This window comes from Dipodomys spectabilis, unplaced genomic scaffold (assembly GCF_019054845.1).
Source record: "Dipodomys spectabilis isolate Male_0828 unplaced genomic scaffold, ASM1905484v1 ptg000004l, whole genome shotgun sequence".
Taxonomy (NCBI): Eukaryota; Metazoa; Chordata; class Mammalia; order Rodentia; family Heteromyidae; genus Dipodomys; species Dipodomys spectabilis.
In genome coordinates, this window is record NW_024870681.1 from 11,730,951 (window position 1) to 11,753,708 (window position 22,758).

The window sequence follows — 22,758 nt, forward strand, 5'->3', positions numbered from 1 at the left end:
TATGAAGGATAATAGCAGTCTTGGGAAATGTCCCAGGTTGGTGGTAGACCAGTTATTCATTCCTGAGTTGCTAGAACATGGAAAGAGGGTAAGCAGGATGGCAGGGGTCACTTAGAGGCTGATATTTGGCATATAATAAAGTCAGGTTGGTGTTGAGAGCAGAGAATTAGCCCTAGCTAGGGAGCCAGGCCTAAATGGGAGCTGGCTCAGCCTTGCCCATCCTCAGTCTTGATGATTCCTTGAGTAGGGCTGACAAAGCCAAGAAAAGGAGGGCAGGAGATGGAGCAAATCCCAGCCAATAGGGCAGAATCCAAGGAACAAAGTTGGCAAACTGGCCCATGGGACTGGCTCTTGCCTTCTTTTATGTAGCTCAGTGGTTTGTACCTTTTTTTAATGGTTGAAACAAAAATCAAAGAGAAAATAATATTTTATGATGCATAAAAAGTCATGTGAGCTGGGCGCCAGTGGCTCACGCCTGTAATCCTAGCTACTCAGGAGGCTGAGATCTGAGGATCATGGTTCAAAGCCAGCCTGGGCAGAAAAGTCCGTGAGACTCTTCAATAAACGATTAGAAAACCAGAAGTGCTATGGCTCAAGTGGTAGAGTGCTTGCCTTGAGCTGAAGAGCGCAGGGATAGCACCCAAGCCCGGAGTTCAAGCCCCACGACCGACCAAAAAAGCAACAACAAAGTCATGTGAGGCTGGGCACCAGTGGCTCATGCCTGTTATCCTAGATACTCACAAGGCTGAGATCCAAGGATTGTGGATCAAAGCCAGTTCAGGCAGGAAAGTCTGGGAGACTTACCACCAGTTTACCACCGAAAAGCCAGAAGTGGAGCTGTGGCTCAAATAGTAGAGTGCTAACCTTGAGCAGCAGAAAAAGCTAAAGCCCAGGCCCTGATTTCAAACCCCAGGGCCCACTTCCCCCTCGAAAAAAGTCACATGAAATTCAAAGCTCAGTGTCCGTAGTAAAGTTTTTAGTGGAATACAGCCTTACCTCCTCATTGACTGATTCTCAGTCTGTGGCCGATTCTGTGCCCTGAGCAGAACTGAAGAGCTGCAGCAGAGTTTGTGAGCCCCACAGAGCCTGAAAGATTTACTTCCTGCCCTTTTGGGGAGAAATCAGCCCACCCTTTAGCCATGCTCTGTGTCCTGTAACTCTGGGTTCAGCAACTATGGTTAGTTGTTAGAGATTTGGAACAACCTGAGAATCTTGTTGCTAGCACTAGGGGACCACTGGCATGGTGGCCACAGACCCCTCACACCATCCACCGGTCCAGAGTCCTTGAATATTTCCCACTGACCTTGTTGTCATTCCTCCCCTCCCCCAGCAGATAGGGGGCTTTAGACAGTCCACACCTCCCAGTAGGTGTGGCTGTCAATTTTGGAACAAATTGGCTGCATCCCTTCCAGCTGCAATTCTAATCAGTTTCTAAGTTGATAGACTCCATCCTGGTCCCAGTCAGCTATCTGCATGGGTCCATTACTGGTTAATAACAGAGTCTGAGCCTGAGGAGCTGGACTTCAGTGCCCATCCAGGGTAGAGCAGGTGGAAAGGTGGTGGTCAGGACTAGGCTGTGGCTCTGTGGTAGAGTGTGTGCCTAGCATTCTGCATCTTTGGTTCATCTCTAGCATATCTGAAGGAAGGGAGGGAACAAACATTGGATTGTCAGTCTTACAACCTGCAAAAAATCATTCTATCCACTACAAAGCTATCAAATGAATGTTTTTAAAAAGCCAGGAGGAAATCTGGAAACCAAGGTGTCATACATACTCGGCGAGTGCTCAACTGCTGAGTTGCACCCCTTCTCCCGGCTCTAGCCTTAGATGTCTCTTAAATAGAGTTATGAGTTATAGAGTTATAGAGGTTGAAAGATCATCAGGGGCTAACATTGCTGATTCAGAGACTGAGCCCTGGGAGAGCGGACCTCTTCCCTTGTCTTGTATGCTGATTCCCACCCAACAGTCTGAAGACCCGAGGTTTCATCCTGGGATGTTCCTAGCACTTGGCCACTGGTACCATAGTGCCAAGGTGTTAAGCCCTGTTTCACCAGCCACAGTTCCTCTGTGTGTGTCCCAGCGTCAGGCCTGTTTAAATGCTGAGGATGGGTGGCTAATGTGACTGTGGCCATTGCCCCAGGCCCCATTCATGGACTTGAAGGATTAGACCAGCCCATTCAGATTCTGCCTCCAGAAAGTTTCTGACATGATGTGCCCTTTGAAAACTAAGGAAGGACTTGGTATAACATCCGGCTTTCTAATGAGCTTCTGTGGGTTGCTGTTGCTAATGAAAGCACCTGAGGGCAAAATTGGGTACTGTATCCTCTACCCCTTGTCTCCAAAGGTACGAACTTCCTCCTCCATGGGATTCATTGGCCTGCCCCCAGCCTGCCCCAATCTTCCAGGCCTCGTTCAGGTCCTAGCCAAGCTAGATTTGGAGGTCTGCAGTTAGTGGGAGTCAAGGTTACTTGCCAGGGAAGTCAGAGGAAGTGAATCTCTTCTCTGGAGGGACTGTGTGTGTGTGTGATTGCATGCATGCCAGTACTGGGGCTTGAACTCTGGGCCTCAAACTCTTGGTTGGCTTTTTCACTCATGACTGGTGTTCTGCCACTTGAATCATACCTCCAGTATAGCTTTTTGAATGGCTAGAGATAGCCCTGTGAATTTTTCTGCCTAGGCTAGCTTCAAACTGCTCTCCTCAGATCTCAGCCTCCTGAGTAGCTAAGATTAGAGATGTGAGCCACTGGTACCAGGCTTGTAAGGACTTTTCGCTCCATGGTTTGACCTTATATAGAAAGAGGAAGTCTGAATTTGGATGGTTTCTGATAGCACAGTCAAGTCTAGGAAGTAGCAGGAATGATTCACTATTCTAGGCAGGAAAAAAAAAAGAAAGCTTTTAGAGGCCCTGTTACTTTACAGTCTCATGCTAGTCTACCTGCTGTGAAAAAGCCTTAGCTTGGGGCTGGGAAGATGGCTCAGTGGTAGAGTGCTTGTCTTGCATGCATGAGGCCCTGGGTTTGACTCCTCAGTATCACATAAGCAGAAAAAGCCAGAAGTGGCGCTGTGGCTCAAGTGATAGAGCGCTAGCCTTGAGCTGAAGAACTGAGGGACAGCGCCCAGGCCCAGAGTTCAAGGCCCATGACCGACAAAAAAAAGTCTTAGCTTGTGAGATGGGAGTCCCTGGAACCATGGTCAGGACCACATACTCATCTCTGCCTTACAGGCAGGTTCCCAGCACCTGGCAAGCCATTCTGCTGCAAGAGCCTCTCCCATCCCCATGTATTGAGGTTACAGGTGGGCAGAGCCCAGGTAGCCACATCAGGACAAGCAGAGAGCCTGGGCAGTCCCCTCTCCCCTGTCCCTGGATGAGCCCAGTGCTGAGTTGATTACGTGAAGATAGTAGGCCCGAGAGGGAGCCACATGACAGCTCTCCCTGTTTCTCCCTATTCCCCTCCATCCATACTAGGGATCTGTGATATCCCTGGCCAATAGATGAAGGGACTGGAGAGCAAGGAGAATATGCTGCTGGCTTTCTTTTCCTCTCTCACTTTTCCCTCTCAGGAACGGGTGGGAGGAGTCTCTGCTGAGCTCATTGTTTTTCCAAACTCAAAAATAATGTCTTCTTTGTTTTCTTCTCCCTCTTCCCTCTCCTGAACCTCAGAGATCCCTGTAGCTCCACCAACTACTGCAGCCAGCAGCATGGAGGAACCCGAAGGTAAGCTGCTGTCTTCTTGTCTTCTCAGTTAACACCTTGGCTCTGTGGTGGTGGGGGGTGGGGGGAAGGCAGGGAGGGAGAAGAGGGATGAGGGAGTGCAGACTCTTTCTTGACCTCTATCTGGGCTCTACTGGTTGTGGCTAGCAGCTTCACTCCCTAAGCTGTACTGAAGGGTATAGAACCACAGAGTACTTTCTTGGACTCCCCTTCTAAAGATAAAATAATAGACATTTAGTGCCAAAGACCAAGCCTTTAAAGGCCAGGACTCTAAGAAGGGATCTCCTCTTACTTTTTCCTATGGAGGTTGAGAAGCTGCAGAACTGTCTAGCTGCATCTCTCCTTCCTGGACTTGCTGAGGCTGGGTGCTGGGGCTAAGGGAGGCTCAAAGTTCCCATGAGATGAGGTGGGGAGACAATCCTGTCTTCATGCTCTTTCCCTCCATGACAGAGGTGGGCTGCCCATATTAGCCATCAGCACCGCTTGTGACATGGTCACCAGTAGTAACCACAGCTGCCTTCACATTGCGTTATTGTTGGGGGAGGGGGGTCAATGGGCTTGAACTCAGGGTATGGGTCTTGTCCCTGAGCTCTTTTGCTCAAGACTAGTGCTCTACCACTTTAAGCCACAGCGCCACTTCTAGTATTCTGATGATTAATTGGAGATAAGAATCTCATAGACTTACCTGCCTGAGCTCACTTCCAACTGTGATCCTCAGATCTCAGCTCCTGAGTAGTTTGTTTTTTTTTTTTTGAAAGGTGTTAATGGTATTTGGTCATGCAGTGATAAACCCACTATAAGTTGGAAATGTAAGTTGAGCACATGAAGCCAACTTAGCCTGCTGACCGTCCTTGCTTGCCACCTAGCTCACTGTATAAGTGTGTTTCCCCTGGAGAGGGTGAGGTTGTGGCCTGACAGAACTGTGCTTGCCGCGGCTCCCCTCATCCCAAGAGGGGATCGCCCAGGGAAAGATCGGAATTCATAAAGCGTAGTTTCCTCTTAATGTATGATTTTCTCTCACGGTGTAGTAGAAAGTGAAGTGGAACCACTCTCTGCATTTTATTTTTAATAAGATACACAGTTTGTATTTTATGATAGCATTGAAAAATGCTGTGAGATCCGCAGGGTTCCTGGTTCAAGGCATCTAGGTACATAGAGGACACAGAGCTCTGCAAAATGGTGTCTTCTTCTGAGAGCAGTTTAGGCCTGCACCCGGTAACCTGGGGTCACTGAGACTTCTGTGTATGAGTACTTGGAGTAAGAGCAGGATTAAGGAGCAGGCTGACAGTGTGGTCCCAGGATAGCCACTCATGCTGCCTCAGAAAACTGTCCCCTCTCTAGATAGAGCTGTGAGGGCATTGCAGACCAAACCCATGTGGCCTCCTGAATAGTTTAGAATGAAGACTGGCTTTGGGGGAAAATTGTCAGTGCCCTGCAAGCTGGAGAGAAAATGGATTCAGACTTTAGGCTTGTGTAGCAAGTAACTAAGAACAGACTACTTCGGGGTATACCAAAGGGCACTATGGGGTCAGCTATAGCTAATCAGGTGTTTAGTTGTTTGCTGAGACTTGAGGTATCATTGGGTGTGCCACTTGCAGGAGAAATGGCTCAAGAAGGGTTGCAGGCCCGGTTTCTGGGAAAGGGAGTTCACTCTGGTCCAGCCCTGTTGACAGCAGTGTCCCAAAGGGATTTAGCTCTAAGATAGCAGTTGATTTTTTTTTTGTCTGTCATGGGGCTTGAACTCTGGGCCTGAGCGCTGTCCCTGAGCTCTTCAGCTCGAGGCTAATGCTTGACTACTTGAGCCACAGTGCCACTTCTGGTTTTCTGGTGGTTAATTGGAGTAAGAGTCTCATGGACTTTCCTGCCCGGGCTGACTTTGAACAACGATCCTTAGATCTCAGCCTCCTGTGTAGCTAGGATTACAGGTGTGAGCTACCAGCGCCAGGCAGCAGTTGACTTTTTAAATTAAAAAGTTGTTCTCATTAGCTAGCTACTCATGAAGCTGAGGCAGGAGGATTACTTGAAGTTCAACGTCGGCCTGTGTAATATAATATATAATATAATCATTCTGATGTAGGGAGACTCTCTATCAAAAAAGCAAAAATTAAAAAAAATTCTATTGCTCACTGAGGACAGAAGTGGACTGTTTCTTTCTTTCTTTTTAACATGGTTTTTTTTGTTTTCTTTAATAGAAACATCAAGGAGGGACTCTGGATGCAGCTCAGTGGTAGACACATGCTTAGTATGTGTGTGGCCCTGGGTTAACTCTCTGGTGCCAAGCAATCACAGAATTTAGGGGAGAGTAGTTGTAAATCTAGACAATACCACAGTGAGTTGGTGATCATTTGGTCAGTTGTGAGAGACAGTAATGTATATGGAACTCACCTGTATGGACTCTTGGACTATGCCCTTGTGAGGACTTGTGCTGGGACTCAGTATACAACTCTCCCAAGGACGATCCAGATCTTGATCTCTCAGTCTCTGGTCCTTCCTATTTTTCTAAACTTTGCATCTTGACTTTGAGTTTCTTGTAACAGTTTTTTGGCCTTTTTCCCTTCCACATAAGACATGGGAAAATGAGAAGGGGGAGGGTAAATAACACATACATACACAAACACACACATACACACAAAACCCCAAACGAAACAAAACAAAACGAACCCAAACCTCTTGAGAAGATATTTACACAAGCTATAAGAAGCTGGTATATGGTGGGGAGAGGGGAGGAGGATTGGGTTGGGGGGGGAGGATGGGAAGGGATGGGAAGGGGAAACAAAGGAGGAGGCTACAATGCTTGATAAGAAATGTACTCATTATCTTGCCCATGTAATTGTAACCCCTCTGTACAGTATTTTCACAATTAAAAAAAAGAAGCTGGTATAAAGCACTGGAGGTTTACACTTTACCAGGCCAAAGATCACCTTTACAAAAAAAAAATCTTTGATGCTAGGGATTGATCTCAGGGCCATATGTATGAGTTCTCACACTGAGCCATACCCCCAGGCTGAGGACTTCCCCAATTCTAAACACCTGTAGCATCCTCTTTGGAAATGTATTCCTTGTAGTTTAGCAGTCTTCGGTGGTTAATTAACTATTCTAACTCATTTGGGGACTGTTTATTTCCTTTCTTTATTCCAAACCTTGGCGAATATGATTTAAACTGGAACAAGCAGTAAATAAACATTCTTAGCAATTACTTTCCTCACAGACGGGCTGAGCGAGCTGGTTTAGAGCTTGGAGAGACTTGAAGCTTTGGCCAGACTCTTGCTGACCTGTCCCGGTGGCCTCTGGAAAGCACCAGCCACCCCTTGGCTCTGAGCTGGGCCATGGGGCTTCCCATCACAGACAGGCCTGCCAGCCTTTCTCAGGGGCTGAGATGTTTTGGGCTAGAGGCCAGGAGGCCTCCCCCACCTCCCTGGAAAGCGTGGGGCCTGGGTTCTGGATACCTCCAAACCTGTTAGCTCTCTGCAGTGTTTAAGTGGCAGAAGCCCCTGAATGAGGCTGCCTGAGAAAGCTTATTTACTTTTGTGTCACAGAAGAGAGAAAGAATTAATAAGCCAGGAATGTGTTCTGAAAGCTGATGGGTACAGCCTCACTCTGAACTCGTCTTCTTGAAGGGCCAGCTCACTCAGAGAGTGTTCTTTACCTGCTTCCCTGAACTAGCTGGTGAGCTTTTAAGGGCAAGATGGCCAGGAGCACAGTGCCATGGGAAGTCTGTGGCAAAGAAAACCAGGAAGGGCAAATAAGACACTTCCCCCATATACACTCAAAAAGGATGTGGTACCCAAGGCGCCCTTACAGGTCTCACTGATTATAGAGCCCTCTGCACCCATGGCTGTGAAAGGGACATCTGCTTTCCCCTGTACCTCTGTCAACTTCAGAACAATTCTTAAAAAAAAAAAAAAAAAGTTAATGGTATTGGGGCTGGAATTCCATTGCCTCTTGCTATCACTTGGCTTTTTCCCTCAGGGCTGGTGCTCTACCACTTGAGCCACAGCTCCATTTCTGTCTTTTTGATGGTTAATTGGAGGTAAGAGTCTCATGGGCTTTTCTGCTGGGGTGGGCTCAGAAACAGGTTCCTAAGGTTTCATCCTCCTTAGTAGCTAGGGTTACAAGTATGAGCCAGCCTCCTGGAGCAATTCTGAACTTGCAGATGGCTTGCTTTTGTGGAGGTCACTTGGCTCAGTGGGAAGAGCTTGGGCTTGGGGCCCAGAGACTGGGGTTGATCTTGTACTGGTGAAGACTAGGTCAGTATGACAGCCGTTCCTATTTGAAGAATGAAGGGATGGGACCCAGGGCTCCCCACACTGGATCTCTGAGGCAGGAGCTATATTTTACTAGGGTTTCTTCCTGCTTAGTTGCTTGCTTACTGTAACCACTTCTGCCTCTGACAGAATATATTACCTACAGTTCCTCTTGAGGATACCCCATGGGCTGATTCATAGCCAGGACCACCTTCTTTGGTGTCAACATTCTACCCATGGCTGGCTACTCTATGATCTATGAGGGGTCACGGAGGGTTGAGTTGGGAAGAGATGAGCAGATTGGCATTCAGAGCACAGTAGATAAAGAACTAGGGAAAACCCCTGGCTGGTTAGATGTAATAGCTTTTTTGTTGGCCTCTCCAACTTGAAGAACACAGATGCCTTGGAGCAAAAGTTGCACCAGCTGCCTCCTGGGCTCCCAAGAGGGGTCCTGGGCACTTTCCCCCAGCCCTGTCACCTTGTGGTCTCCCTATTTGACTTCCAGCAGCCCCAGCCTGAGGGGTGGTTTCCACAGGTATCAAGAGCCCTTTGGAAGAGCCTAGAGAGAGGACTGGGAGGCCAGGCACCAGACCTCAAGGAAGAGCTCACCCAGTGCCAGGAGGTGTGTTTTGGGGAAGGGAGAGACCTTAGTATTGTCTTTCTTTTGGCTTCTTAACACATCCAAAAGAAAATGGGACCATAGAGACTTGCCACTTGGGTAAGGGAGATTTGTTCTCAGGTCCAGCTTCAGTTTCTAAAGATAGGGAGTAGGTTGGTGAGAAATGGGAGCATAGACCTGTAAAGACTGGAAAAAGACTTGAAGTATCCATGAGGTGTCGTGGCCCAAAGGAAGAGAGGAAGAGGTGCTAACACTGGGAATGAGTTTTACTTGAACTCTACTGATTTCTTCCTCTGTGGAAACAGACAATAATAGGCCCACCTTAGCCGGGCGCTGGTGGCTCATGCCTGTAATCCTAGCTACTTAGGAGGCTGAGATCTGAGGATCGCGGTTCAAAGCCAGCCCGGGCAGGAGAGACCCTGAGACTCCTATCTCCAATAAACCACCAGAAAACCGGAAGTGGCGCTGTAGCTCAAGTGGTAGAGCGCTCGCCTTGAGCTGAAGAGCTGAGGGACAGTGCCCAGGCCCAGAGTTCAAGGCCCACGACCGACAAAAAAAAAAAAAAAATAGGCCCACCTCGCAGTGTTATTTTGGGGGTTCAATGAAGTGACCCACATAGAGCCTTTGATTAAGTAGTAACCTGTTTTTAAGTGCTCAACAAACAAACAATAAAACCACATGCACAGTGTAGGCAATAACAGGTTGAGCATGGATAGCCCGGTGTCTGTAGGCCTGGAAGGAGGTGTCTGGCCTGTAGCAGTTGCTCAGTGAAGGTATTTTAATATTAATGGAAGATAATTATAATTAGGGTGGTAATAAAAATGTCAAATACAGAAATAAATATGTTAATATATATAATACATATGAACATGCATATGTAATATATATGTGTATTTATCATATATAATGTATGTGAAAAGGACAAGATTTTTCTAAGGGACACTAAAGAGCAGAGAAAACAGAAACCCTTGTCATATTCTAGAAGGGAATAACCCAATATTTTTTTGTTAAAATATCAATTCTCTCAGAAACAATCTAGCAAAATCCCTGGTCAAAATCACAGGCTAGTAGGACAGGAGTCTGAAAGAATAGCCAAGAATTTTTTAAATGATGACTAAAGAAGGGTGATTAGCCATAGCAGATATTTTAAAATACTGTAAATAGGGTATTGAAATGAATGTTGGACTGTCATGGGAAGACAGAGATCATCAAAGTTGAGCAGGAAACCCAGAAAGAGGATTTTACTATTTTGTCAGAGAGGAGAATGGGAAAGCAATCAACGAATGGGGCCGTAAAAACTAGCTATTTAAAAATAACATAATTAGAGCCAGGTGCTGGTGACTCACACCTGTAATCCTTCCTACTGAGGAGGCTGAGATCTGAGGCTGGGCTGGAAAGTCTGTGAGACTCTTATCTCCAATAAATCACAGAAAAAAGCCAGAAGTGGCACTGTGGCTCAAGTGGTAAAGTACAAGTCTTGAGCAAAAAGAGCCCAGGGCCAGCACCCAGGTCCAGAGTCAAGCCCCAGGACAGGCAAAATAAATAAATAAGTAAAAATAAATTAAAAAATAAAAATAACAAAGTTAAGATTTCTTCTTTGGGCTGTGTATCATTAATGGATTAAAGGTTTATAGATACCCAAAGAATCTTTAAAGTTCTACAGTAGCATATGTAAATATCAAAATATATGATAACATATTGATATCAAATCAATATTATTACATATATATGTAATCAAAAGGAGAAGAAAGCTTTCCAGATTTGGTCTGAAAACCAGAAATAACAGAGGGAAATATTTTGTAGATATAAACAGAAAATGAAAGAAAGATTTTAATAGAAGGTTAGAGTTTTGAGAAAGTAAACTAGAAATTCACAGAATTTATACAAATGCAATGAGTTTATGAAGAAATATATCTACTATTAATCATAAAGCAACATCAACAAGATACTATCCTAAAAACCTACTGAATTTGACAGTATTTAGAAAATAAAAAAGGGACTTCCAGTGTTGAAAAAGGTTGAGGATACAGTCACTTACCTACTCTGGTATTGAGAGACATGCTTGGTGCCTTTTATAAATGGAAAATAAATATCCAGAAGTATCTGCGGTTCCATTGGTTCATTTCTAGGAATTAAGTTTAAGGAAATAGGATGTATCAGGACTTGGCTGCAAAGATGTTCATTACAGCACTGTTTATAATAATTCCCAAGGGAAGGAGCCTATATGTTTTTATTATTAGAGTTGATAATGGTGTAGCTACATAATTGTATTGCAGAATCTATAAGTGGAAAGATACAGTGTATCACCAAGTCATCAACATAGAGTTCCTAACAGATCACACATGGAGAGTAAACTTGGATTGGTGCAAAGACTATCTTACAGAGAACATTTCTATTCAATTGTTTCATTATGTCTATATATTTCAGTGTCTCAACCAGGGGGTATTCTGTCCCTCAGGGGACATCTGGCACTGTCTGGAGACGTTTTCAATTGTCATGACTAGGGCAAGTGTGCCACAGGCATCTAGTGAGTGGAAGCCAGGGATGCTGTCAGACATCCTATACTTCATGGGGTAGCCCCAACAACAAAGTTATCCATCCCAAAACTTACAGGGCCAAGGCTGTGAACCTCTGGCATTCTTAACACTGGATGAGACCCATGTGTTCTCTGGGCAAGTGTTCCCTCTGCAGCGTTTATGGATGGACCCTGTGGCTTGCTCTCCACATCACATGGCTTTGGGTGTAGCTGAGGACGTAGAAGGTCATGTGTCTTCCAGTACAGTTTCGTTTAACTGTTCCTTGGCCTGTCCCTTTTCCCATGGTAAAATTTAGCTCATCTTAAAGTGAAAGTGATCTCACATTTTGAGTTTGACTGTAAATTAGCATGTTCTGAATTAGTGTATGATTCAACTTATTGTTAAACTCTTTTATGCGAAATCTCACAGAAATAGCAAGAACAGAGCTGTGAAAAACAGTTCTTTTTTATTCTATTAGCATGCATTCCTTATATGGAGAGGGTTTTATTGTGACTTTTCTACACACGCGTACAATGTATTTCAGCCTATCTTCTCCATCACGTTCTCTTCCTTACTTCCCCTTTCCTAAAACAAATTCAGCAGGTTTCAATGTTCTATTTTCAAACCTGTAAATAAACTACTAAATAATATTTTTTGTTTTGGTGTCGGTATTAGAGCTTGAACTCAGGGCCTAGGTGTTGTCCCTTAGCTTTTTCTCCCAAGGCTAGCACTCTAGCATGAGCCACAGTTCCGTTTCCAGGTTTTTGCTTGTTAGTTGGAGAGGAGAGTTTCATGGAATTTCCTGCCCTTGAACCTTGATCCTCAAATCCTAGCCTCCTGAGTAGCTAGGATTACAGATATGAGCTACTGGCACAAAACTCTCACATGCCCATTAAGAGGAGATGGTGCTGTAAGCCAGCCAGAACCCAGAAACCCATGGCTTTGTAGGTGTGTGAGCTCTGAGCTTCCTCCAGGCAGAGAGAGGGAGGGAAAAAGATCAGGACTGGCTCAGGTCTCCTTGGTGGGTGTAGAGGATGTAGAAGCTGAGAAATACCAAACAATTATTTTAGGATTTTAATCCCAGCTCCTCCTCTCCCCCCCATGGAACCCAGGGCCTCCTGCATGCTGAACAAGTACCATACCACTGAGTTACATCCCCTGATACCAAGATTTAAACCAGCATTTCTCAACCTTGGCCCTGTTGGCGTCTGAACTGAAGCATTCTTGGTAGTGAGGCTGTCAGGTACCAGTCAGTACCTGTCCTCTGGCTAGTGGTGATAATCAATGCCCCCTAGAGGCAGAGCAGCCCCTGACTGAGAACCACTGAGCTAAACCTATATCATCAGCTCAGCTCACCACTCTCCTCTAGCTAAGGAATCCAGAGGTGGAACAATGGGACACGGGCCTCTTCCAGTCAGTGGGACCAGCTCCCTCTTTTCTAACTTGAAATCCAGCTGATGCCATCTGTATTCGGTTGAACTTTATGGCATTGTCAACATATGTGACCATTTGTATCCCAAACAACAATTTAATATGGATTCAACAGCTTCTGGGCATCCTGAATGTATCTCTTTTCCTTTGGGAGAAGAGATATTTCTTTGGGATGTCTCTCCCCAGATTCTCTCTCTGATTCTGCTTTTCTATGTGTCTTCTGTCTCCCTGTTGGCATTTTTTGTCTTCTCTACAACCCACTCCACTACCTTTCTTGTTTTTCTTCCTTTTTCTGGCCACCTCTTTTTCTCCCTCCCACTTCTCTCCACCCTTTCTGGCCTGCACAAAGGATAGGGGCAGAGGTCAGGCTGGGGTGAACAGGACAGGGGACCCTCTACCCCTGCTGCCAGGGGCTTGTCACCCCCAAGGAACACAAAGGGAGCTGTTTGTGTGGCAGGATTCAGGACCCCATTGTTGTGCTGTCTTGGGGTCTTTGCAGGTGGAGCTGCCCCAAGCCCAGAGCAAGACAAAAGGATGAGCTGGGAGGCCAGAGGAGCAAGTGGGGTGGAATATTTAGCCCTTCTTGGGCGCTCTTCCTACTGAAGAGTCCAGGGGAATGATTGATGAGATGAGTGACAGATGCTGGGGAGAGAGGACAGGAGACTAAGCCCTGCACACCATGTCATACAGCTGTCACAGGACCTTGCTGGCAGAGGCTGATGGGGTGCAGCCTGCAGAGCTAGGCCGAGGCAGGGAGGAGGCTCCACCCTTGGGCATTGTGCAGACTTATGTTTTGAGCCCTTAGAATTCCTGTAGAGCCCTGGACAGGGCTTGCTGGGAGGGACCATGCGTTCTGACTTGAGGCCCTTATGTCCAGTTCCTCCTGTTCTTCTGATGCTCTCCAGCTTGCTCAGGAACTGGGGTGAATAAAGTCCCTTCCAACCCTGAGACAAGGTCGCAGTATCTACAGTGGTCTCAGTTGAAGGTTCTGGGGCCTCGTTGGAGGCCAACTGTGGGTCACCCAGAAGCTACCCTCCTTCTTTCTGTATTTTGTGGGTGGTAGTTGGGCAGGATGTAGTGGGCAGAACCAGCCTTATGTTCACTGGAACGCTGCTCAGACTGGCCTGCAGGGCTCCTTCTGGGCTGTGTAGAGGGGACCGAAGAAGACTTCATTCAAGGAGGTTGTTGCTCTGATAGAAAGGCCTGGGAACTGTAGTCAGGGAACCTCTCTGGGGTGCTCACAGACCTTTAAACTTTGGAGGACAGGAGCCTGCCAGCTGCCTCCTCCTTGGCTAATGATGCTTAGATTGTTCCAGCCCTCCTTGCACCAACTGCTGAGCAGAACAGTGCTCACAGATGCTCTCTCTCTTCCACTCCTAAAGCCCTGGGTATGGCCACATGAAACAAGTCTCCTGCTTCTTTCGTGTGCTGGGTTTAGCGATACGATGAAGCAGATCATGGAGCTGTGTTTGCGGTGGAGGGCAGAGCTCAGGTGTTAGGTAAAGCAGGAGATTGGCATCTGGAGGACAGTGGTGAATACCTCTGTTTCCTTCTCTAGAGATGCCAGTATCTTATCATTATATGTGCTTTTGTTGGTAAAGTATAGTCAGGGGGTAGTGTGCATGCCTGTAATCCTGGCAGTTGAGGCAGGAGGATTGTTGAGTTTGAGGCTAGTCTGGGCAACATACTAAGACTCTTAAAAAAAAAAGGTAGATTTCATTGTGGGATCCAGGGAAAGGGAAAGTCTTGTGTGGACTGGGAATGTGGCTCAAGAGCATTTGCCTACCAAGAGTGAGGATCTGAGTTCAAATCCCAGCACCTCAAAGAGGAAAAGAACAAGGGAAGGGGTGCCATTGTCTAAAAAACAAAAGTACTCAGCCGGGCACCGGTGGCTCAGGCCTGTAAGCCTAGCTACTCAGGAGGCTGAGATCTGAGGATCGTGGTTCAAAGCCAGCCTGTAAGCCTAGCTACTCAGGAGGCTGAGATCTGAGGATCGTGGTTCAAAGCCAGCCTGGGCATGATAGTCCATGAGACTCTTAACTCCAATAAACCACTCAGAAACCGGAACCGGCACTGTGGCTCAAGTGGTAGAGTGCTCACCTTGAGCTGAAGAGCAGAGGGACAGCGCCAGGCCCAGAGTTCAAGCCCCATGACCAAAAAATTTTTAAGAAAGTACTCATTATGTGGCTTATGTTCCTATAACCCCTCTGTACATCACCTTTAGAATAACAATAGAAACAAAAAGAATCTTGTGTTTGCAGAGATCAGAAATGCTGAGACCCTTAGTTACCTGAGAGCCGGTGACAGGGGCTGGCAGGTACCTGCTCATGAAACTCTGCAGAACCAGCTGTGCTCATCCTTTTCTGACGCAGGCATTTGAGTATCATGCTGGTACTTTGAAATTTGCCACCGTGGGATCATTCACACATTGGAAACTGGCAAAGAGTACCTATCAAGATTTTTTTTCTCCCCAAAGAGCCAGCTGTTAACTAGCTTTCAGCATGGTACTGGCCAAGGGCATCCTAAGAGTGGAATTCTCATGTTCCTACCAGAGAGGGCTCATCCAACCTGGCTCCTGCGTTTGATGGGTGGGCGGACTGAGGCCAGAGGGGGACAGCGACCTGCCCTGGATCCTACAGAGGGTTGATGGCAGAGCTGAGGCTTTCCCTTGACCGTTGTGCCTCAAGCAAGCCATCTGTTGAAGCAGGAAAAGGTGGAGAAAAATCTGATATGGGAGCCTGAAAAGGTTCCTCCTGCTAAGCCTGGTGCTGATGGCTCATGCCTGTAATCCTAGCTACTCAAGAGGCTAAGATCAGAGAATCCCAGTTTTCAGTCAGCCCAGGCAGGAAAGTCCATAGGACTCTTATCTCCAGTTAAACACACACACACACACTCCTCTCTCTCTCTCTCTCTCTCTCTCTCTCTCTCTCTCTCTCTCTCTCTCTCTCTCTGTCTCTCTCTCTCTCTGTCTCTCTCTCTCTCTCTCTCTCTCTCTCTCTCTCTCTCTCTCTCTCTCTCTCTCTCTCTCTCTCTCTCTCTCTCTCTCTCTCTCTCTCTCTCTCTCTCTCTCTCTCTTCTCTCTCTCTCTCTCTCTCTCTCGCTCTCTCTCTCTCTCTCTCTCTCTCTCTCTCTCTCTCTCTCTCTCTCGTGGTAGCACACCAGCCTTGAGCAAAATGCTGAGGGACAGTGCCCAGACCCTAAGTTCAGTTCCCAATTTCATGGAAGGTTTGGAGCAATAGGCTCAAGAGAAAACTGCTTCAAGATTTTCCTGAAATTCTAGACCCGGCTAGGCATCAACCTATTGCTATCTTTTCTTTCTCTGACCAGAGTGAGTAAGATACCTCCCAGATCCCTGGTCAAACATCCCTCTGGCCCAGGGGGCCATTCCTTCAGTCCCACTGTTGAATTTCCACCTATGCACCTAAAAATCTTCACAGCCTCTCAGAAGCCTAGAAGAAGGTGGTGTCCTGATTCTGGACTCTCCATCTGACCTTCCTCCTGTTTGTGTCCAGTTGATTGCTGTAGGTGAATGAAGCAGCAGAATGCTAGACAGACATGCATCGTGATGATCAAGGGCCCTGGTGACTTGGATTGGGTTCCCTAAAACCTCTGGGGGCCTGAGACAGAGATTCATATGGGAGTTACTTTACCAAGGGAGTATGCCCAGGGGCATCAGTTAAGGGAGTGAGGGAGACAGGAAAGTGTAGGGGAGGGTGCTTGGGAAAGCAGATAGCTTTGCCAAATCCTAGAATGGGCTTGACAGTTATGCCAGAGAAGCTGTTGTACTTAAAGGCAAAAGGACTGACCCATTCTGTTCTCATATAGTTAATTAACCATTGGCTATGGACTGTCTGGTGGAGATTGACATACATAATCAAGTGAAGCCACAGGCAAGTGTCAGAGAAGGCAGCCAACGTCTGCAATAGTGTAGTGTGGAGGTTGTGTGTACTGGGTCAGTGAAGGGCAGGACACACACCAGACCTGCTGCTGTTGGCCTCTGTCTGTATTCAGGGATTCCAAGTATTCAAGTATGTGGATTCAGCCATCCTTGGATGAAAATTATGCAAAAATATTGTGTGTGTGCTGAACCTGGATAGACTTTTTGCAGGCTGTTTTTCCCTAAAGAATACAGTATCGCAACTGTTTACTTTGTATTAGGTACTAGAGTAATTTAGAGATGATTAAAAGGAGAACATATGTAAGTTACATGCGAATACTATGACATTTTATATAAAGGACTGAAACGTCCTTGAATTTTGGTATCTGTAGGGGTTCTGGAACCAGTATACAATACTGAGAGACAACTAAAAGTGATGTAGGAAATTTTCTTAGTACCAGGAGAGCTCTGTGAGTTTGTGTTTTATCTACTCTCCAACAGCTCGCTACCACAGAAAGGCTTTTGGGTTACTCTCTTGGCCCCATGTCCTCCCTCCAGTGTCCAGCTCATCATCCAGACATACTGAGCTGTCTTCTCTCTATCACATACACTACCACTGCTGCTGTCCTAATTCAGGTTCTCTACTTCTTATGATCCTGTATCAGTCAGGCAGGCTATATGCTCTAATAAACATTCCTAACAGTCTAGTTAGTACTTGCTTATACAGCTGCCCTCATCCACAGCTGTTCCTGGTTGATTGACTCTCAGCAGGGAGTCCAAGGTTAGGGTCCTTCCATCAGGGGCTGTACCAACCTCTGGAGCCTCAAAATCATCCCCTAGGAAACTCTGGAGAGACTTATGGGCTGAGCCTGAAAGTGTTGAATATTGTACTCTTGTTTTATTGGCCAGAACTTGATCATGTGATCACACCTCACTGCTTCAAGGGGTGCTGGGTAATGTAGTCTGTTGGCTCCAGGAGCAAAATTGCATAGTGGTTGGTAGCCACACACAATATTCCCCATCGATTTTCCTGGATTACGGTACCAACTTTGGGGGCCATGTGGCACTGTGGCACTGTAGGGATTGGCACCAAAAGGCAAGGGTGAGTATTGAGGCCTTTCTCTATGTGGAAAGCAATTTAGCTCAGCCTTGGGCAGGAGTATGCTTCTTACCCAACAGCGCCTAGGTGTGGGGTACAGGCAAACTTAAGCAAGGACGCCACTGGGTTCCAACGCATTAGCTTAACCAGCTGAACTAGCCAGTCAGCCAACCAGCCAATCAAGCAGGAGGATGCTGAAGGGCCACAAGCATTCCCCTCTCACAGCCTTGCCAGGGAGCCCCGGCTTAGCTCATCTGAATTCCCCCTCCAGTGCTGACAGTAGTTCTAGTGTGTGTCCATGTTGGCTCTCGCTGGAGAAGCACACGGAGAGCCAACTGGATCCCTGTTGGGACAGCTTTGTTTTCCCTGCTGAACACAAAATCCCCTGTTCACTGGGAGAGCTGACAAGAAGACCCCATGGGGCAGGCCCGGTGGGAGCAGACAGCAGTGAATTCAGCGCCCGAATGGTTTCAGCTTATTAAAGGCGAATACACGGGATAACCCTGCCCACCGAGTGTGAGTTAGAATGGGGGCCACAGAGTTGTTACAGAGGATTAGTAGCCCCAGACGGGTGGAGGCAGGTGCAGCCTTTTCTGCAATTTGGAAGGGCTTATGAAATACGGATTCTGTGCTCTATTAATCCTTCTCTGGGCTTCGTCTTGGCTGCGGGCTGAAAATGGGGAATTTCTCGTTCAGCCAGGCTTGGTAGTGACCTTCCATATTTCCTATCTTCTTACCAATTCTGGGAGTTTTGTGCGTTTAAATGTCCATGCATTCATTTTGCTGTGGGCTCGTGCATGTACCCTGATGGCCAGTGCTAGGTTCTGGGGTTACGGTGTTTTTGCCTTTAAGAGATGCAGGTGAGAAAGACCGGCAAACACTGTGGAGGATTCTTGTTTTGAATGTGAGCCAAGTCCACCTGTATTACAGGTACTGCGCCATCTTCTGTGGCCCTGCTAGTGGCAAATATCATTAAGAGCTGGCTAGGTCTTTTGCTGCCTAATGAACAAAGCCTCCAATCTAAGGTGGTTTGCTGCTCTCCAGCCCGGCTGCTGTTTTCCCAGTGGCACAGATGGTAGATAGGAAGAACATATAGGGGGTTCTATATAGTCCCAGGGGCATGGGTCCAGGAGTCCTCAGGATCCCCAAATCCACAGATGCTCTAGTCCCTTATATAAAAAGGTACCGCATTTTCACAGAGCCTATCCCCTCCATCCTGTAGACTTTAAACCATCTTTAGATCCCTTGCAGTGCCTGAAATGATGTAATTGCTGTGTATACCTCTGTATTTTTTTAGTAAGTCTGTTCCTGTTCAGTAGATATGTATTTTTTCCTCAATTTTTAAAAATTATCCTTAATAGTTGTACAAGAGTTGCCGTTTTATAAAACAGTTTATGAATACAGTGCATCTTGATCAGTGTCACCCCTTTCAGTATTCTTACCCATTCCCCCCCCCCCCAAATATTTTTGACCCATGGTTTGTTGAATTTTGGGGGGGAATATAGAAGCCCTCAGTTATGGAGAGCTGCCTATACTTAGAACCAGTGTGGCATAGCTGGAAATTTGGGGTGTTCAAGCAAAAATTCCAGAGGATTCATCTTCTGAGGCAGAATTCGCATCAAGAAAAAATGTTAAGAGGTGGCAGGCAGATGTTTCTCTGGTTCAGATGCAGGTCTCTTCTGTACATCATTTCTTCCTAGGATTGGTACCCTCCTTACCTCCCCCCAGTGAGCATCCTTCATCCACCTAGGTACTTCATCTTCAGCTGGAAGAAATTTCTCTCTGTCCTCTCTCTAGGATTTATAGAGCTTGTCTCTGAGGTGAGAGGGCCTTTTTTGTTTGTTTTTGCAGTACTGGGTTTTTCACTAAGGGCCTTGGGTTTGCTAGACATGTGCCCTACCACTTGAGTCCTTTTGCTTTTGGTTTATTTTTCAGATATGTTCTCATGCTGACTTTTCTCTGGCCTTGGGATCTAATCATCCTACCTCTACTTCCCAGAGTAACAGGGATTACAGATATGCATTGTCATGCCCAACTGTGGGGTGAGAGTTTTGAATTTTGACTCTTCATAAAAATATTTTTGAGGAGCTGGGAAGGCTCAGTGGTAGAGCGCTTGCCTTGCATGTATGAGGCCCTGGGTTCAATTCCTCAGCACCACATAAGCAGAAAAAGCCAGAAGAGGCGCAATGGCTCAAGTGGTAGAGCGCTAGCCTTGAGCTGAAGAGCTGAGGGACAGCGCCCAGGCCCAGAGTTCATGCCCAGTGACCAACAAAATAATAATAATAATAAAAAATAAAAAATCTTTAAAAAATATTTTTGAACTTGTTCTGTAGTTCAAAGTTTTGGTGAGCCAAACAGTAGCAGTAGGAAGTAAGGTGGGTAGGTGGTTTGGGCCTCAGGACTTCCAGAAAGTCTGACTGCCAGAGGAAGAGAAACACGAGCCCAGCTGGCACCCATGTGGGCCTCGTCTCAAGAGGCCTAAGCTGTTCTCCTCCAGCTTCTAAACAGGAGCTGGTGTTTGCAGGTACCAGGAATAGAGCTAAATAGTATCTGCACACATAGGGCTTTGCTTGTAGGGGAAGGCTGTTTAGCCCTTTGTCCACCAGAATTGTTCTAGAAGCCTCTCTGGGAGGCCCATGGGGGAGCTTGCTAGCAGGTCAGGTGTAGGCTGTGGGGATCGGTGGGGTCCACAGTCAGGCCTGTACCCCTGAGGTGCACATTCCTCATTCAGTCCCCTTTGGAGAGTTGGGAGTCAGGGACACAGTGATGCTGGTAGAACAGCAGTTGAGAACAGCAGTGTCCTGGGTGGGAGGAAACAGAAATGCTTCAGCAACAGAAGACTGTAGAGGAAGATCTGAATATGGCATCTCGGTAAAGTCTAACACTGTCCCCTGAGGAGGTCAGGGCAGGCAGGATGCCAGGGTAAGCTTAGGACTCTGCTCCACACTCCACAGTGGGCTCTTTGGGAGTGTGTCCCTGCTTGGTACATGAAGAATGCCAGTACCGTCCAGAGGATGACCTGCCTCTGTGGTTACCTCAAGTCCACTGGGAGTTCTTTACTTCCCTAAAGCAAACCTCAGATAGATTGGTTGCCCTTAAAGTCACCAATCTGAAATGCTCTGAAACCCACAACATTCTGAGCACTAACAATGCCTCAAGCAGATGATTCCATGCCTCAGATCAGAGTCAACGGCTACTAAACATAGCATATCCATTGCCCGGCTTTGGGTGCTAGGAGTATAGGCAACACAAATGAATTGCATCTTTAGATTTGTATCTGTTCCCCAAATACGTCATTATATTTATGCAAACTGTTCAAAATAGTAAAAAGTCTCTTCCGATTCCAGGCATTTTTTGGGTAAGGGAGACTTAAGGATCCCCTCAAGGACGTAGTGAGAAAGTAGCAATGTTTGGCAGTGTTTGGGGAGACCTCAGTGCCAGCCATGGCTGTGATACTGTTGGATCAGAGCTGGTTTCCTGGAAATATAGCTTCCAGATACCTGTGGTATGATTCATTCAGATGTCAGGACATTGGAAAGCCTTCTGGATGGGAAATCCTCACGAGACATCTCAGCCACCTTCATGCCTTTGTGAGCAATGCACACGGAGCAGAACTCACCTTTTGGGATGATTCATCCTCTCGTGGAGTTGCGTAGTCCGGTAGCAGCATCTCAAGTCTGACTCAGCCATCTGAGGTCTCGTCCTGTCCACAGTGGCCCTCGTTTGCTCTGTCTCCTTCCACAGTTGTGTCTCCTCTGCTGTCTTTGCATTCTCTTGCTGGCTGTTCCTTCCTCCTGCCAATCTGTGCATAAGCAGCATCAGCTTCCATATCCTTGGAAGGATTCCACTCTCCTCACATGAAAAGGCTTGAGAACAACTTTATCTGTCTGAACATGTGCAGACTTAGTTCTTGTCCTTATTCCCCCAGTAGTAAAGTATGACGACTGCTCACATAACATCTGTGTTAGGTATTATACGTAATGACTTAAACTATATAGGAGGAGGTACATAGGTAATATGAAAACATTGCCTCTTCTTTTCTCTCAGCCTGTATTTACCTGCTCCCTGGCCTGGTCTCCCCAGCCGGTGCCAGCTACATGACTGCCGTGATGGTCACCCAGACTCTACCCTGCAATCCATGCCAGACCTTAACCCTGCTCTCTGCCTGTAGAAGCTGCCTCAGTCTCGGAGGGCAGCTGTGTCCATCCCGTGGAGGAATACCCGGGTGGGCATAAACTACACCTGGGCAACCCTAGCAAGCCCTTTCCTTACCGCCCCAGCTGACCTGGAGTATGTGAGGCCAGAAGCATTCGGATGGCTCAGAGCACTGCATGAGAAAACTGGGGTCTGGAATGTTCTGTGTCTGGGGCTGTCAGCCCCGGACGCACACTTTCTAACATCCGCTGTCCTTCGTTCTAGCACAGGGCCACCCAGCCTATGTCTTCGAAGCCACGGGCCACCTGACCACCACTGAGCACTGACCCTGAACTCTGCCCCAAATTCTGGATGTCCAGGAGCACTTCAGCCCGCTGAGGTCTCCTGCCTCCAGTCAGGAGGACTCTGTGCACTCCCAAAGACACTGGGCAAGAGACTTTAATCTAATTACATGCTTTATTTGAGCCAATTTGTTTTCCAATCCATCTTGTTCAGCAAGAAGAAAGACCACGCTGAGGACTCATTTGCACCCTCTTGTTCCAAGAGGAGAAGAGGGGCTGTTCTGACCTCATGTGGTCAGTGCAACCCCCCTTCTCTGCCCAGCCACCCCATCCCCAGAGAGGCCACAGGGCCTGGCTCTGTGGGGAGGAGGTTGCCAGCCACGGGAGACTACAAAGCCTGGCTCTTTTGCCCACCCCGAATCCCTTTGCCCCTAAGGGCGTTCCAAGTGTGCTGGGCAGGACTGGAGCAAGATGGGTTTCTGGTGTGATGACCTGGGAGGGGGACACTCACCCTCAGGGGCTTCTTGGGGTGCAGGACCTCCTGGCTTTACCTGTGATGACTGCCCTTAGAATCTGACAGTCTTGAGGCCTAGTATTTAAAAGGCTGCAACTAGGTGGATTTAGGATTTGTGTAATTAAAGTCCAGAAGAAACACCAGAATTCTCCCTGCCTCTGGGAGAGGAAGCTCTATCAGCCCGCAGTCTTCCCAGATGAGGACCCCTGCTCTCCAAGCTTTGCTTTTCCTGCCTTTCACCAGGAATCTTGAGTCCTGCCTTTCTTTACCTGTTCTATTCTTGAGCCAGCCTGGCTGCTGCTTCCTGGGGC

The 22,758-nt window shown here is 47.1% G+C and overlaps 1 protein-coding gene across 1 annotated transcript in view; it reads left to right on the top strand.

Annotated features, from left to right (window-relative positions):
• Nucleotides 1-22,758, top strand: part of Ntn1 (netrin 1) — a 177,912-nt gene that overhangs the window by 127,369 nt on the left and 27,785 nt on the right. Inside the window, exon 4 of the mRNA XM_042694495.1 lies at nt 3,661-3,714. Within this exon, the coding sequence (XP_042550429.1) occupies nt 3,661-3,714 (54 nt within the window). The remainder of the gene's footprint in view (nt 1-3,660; nt 3,715-22,758) is intronic.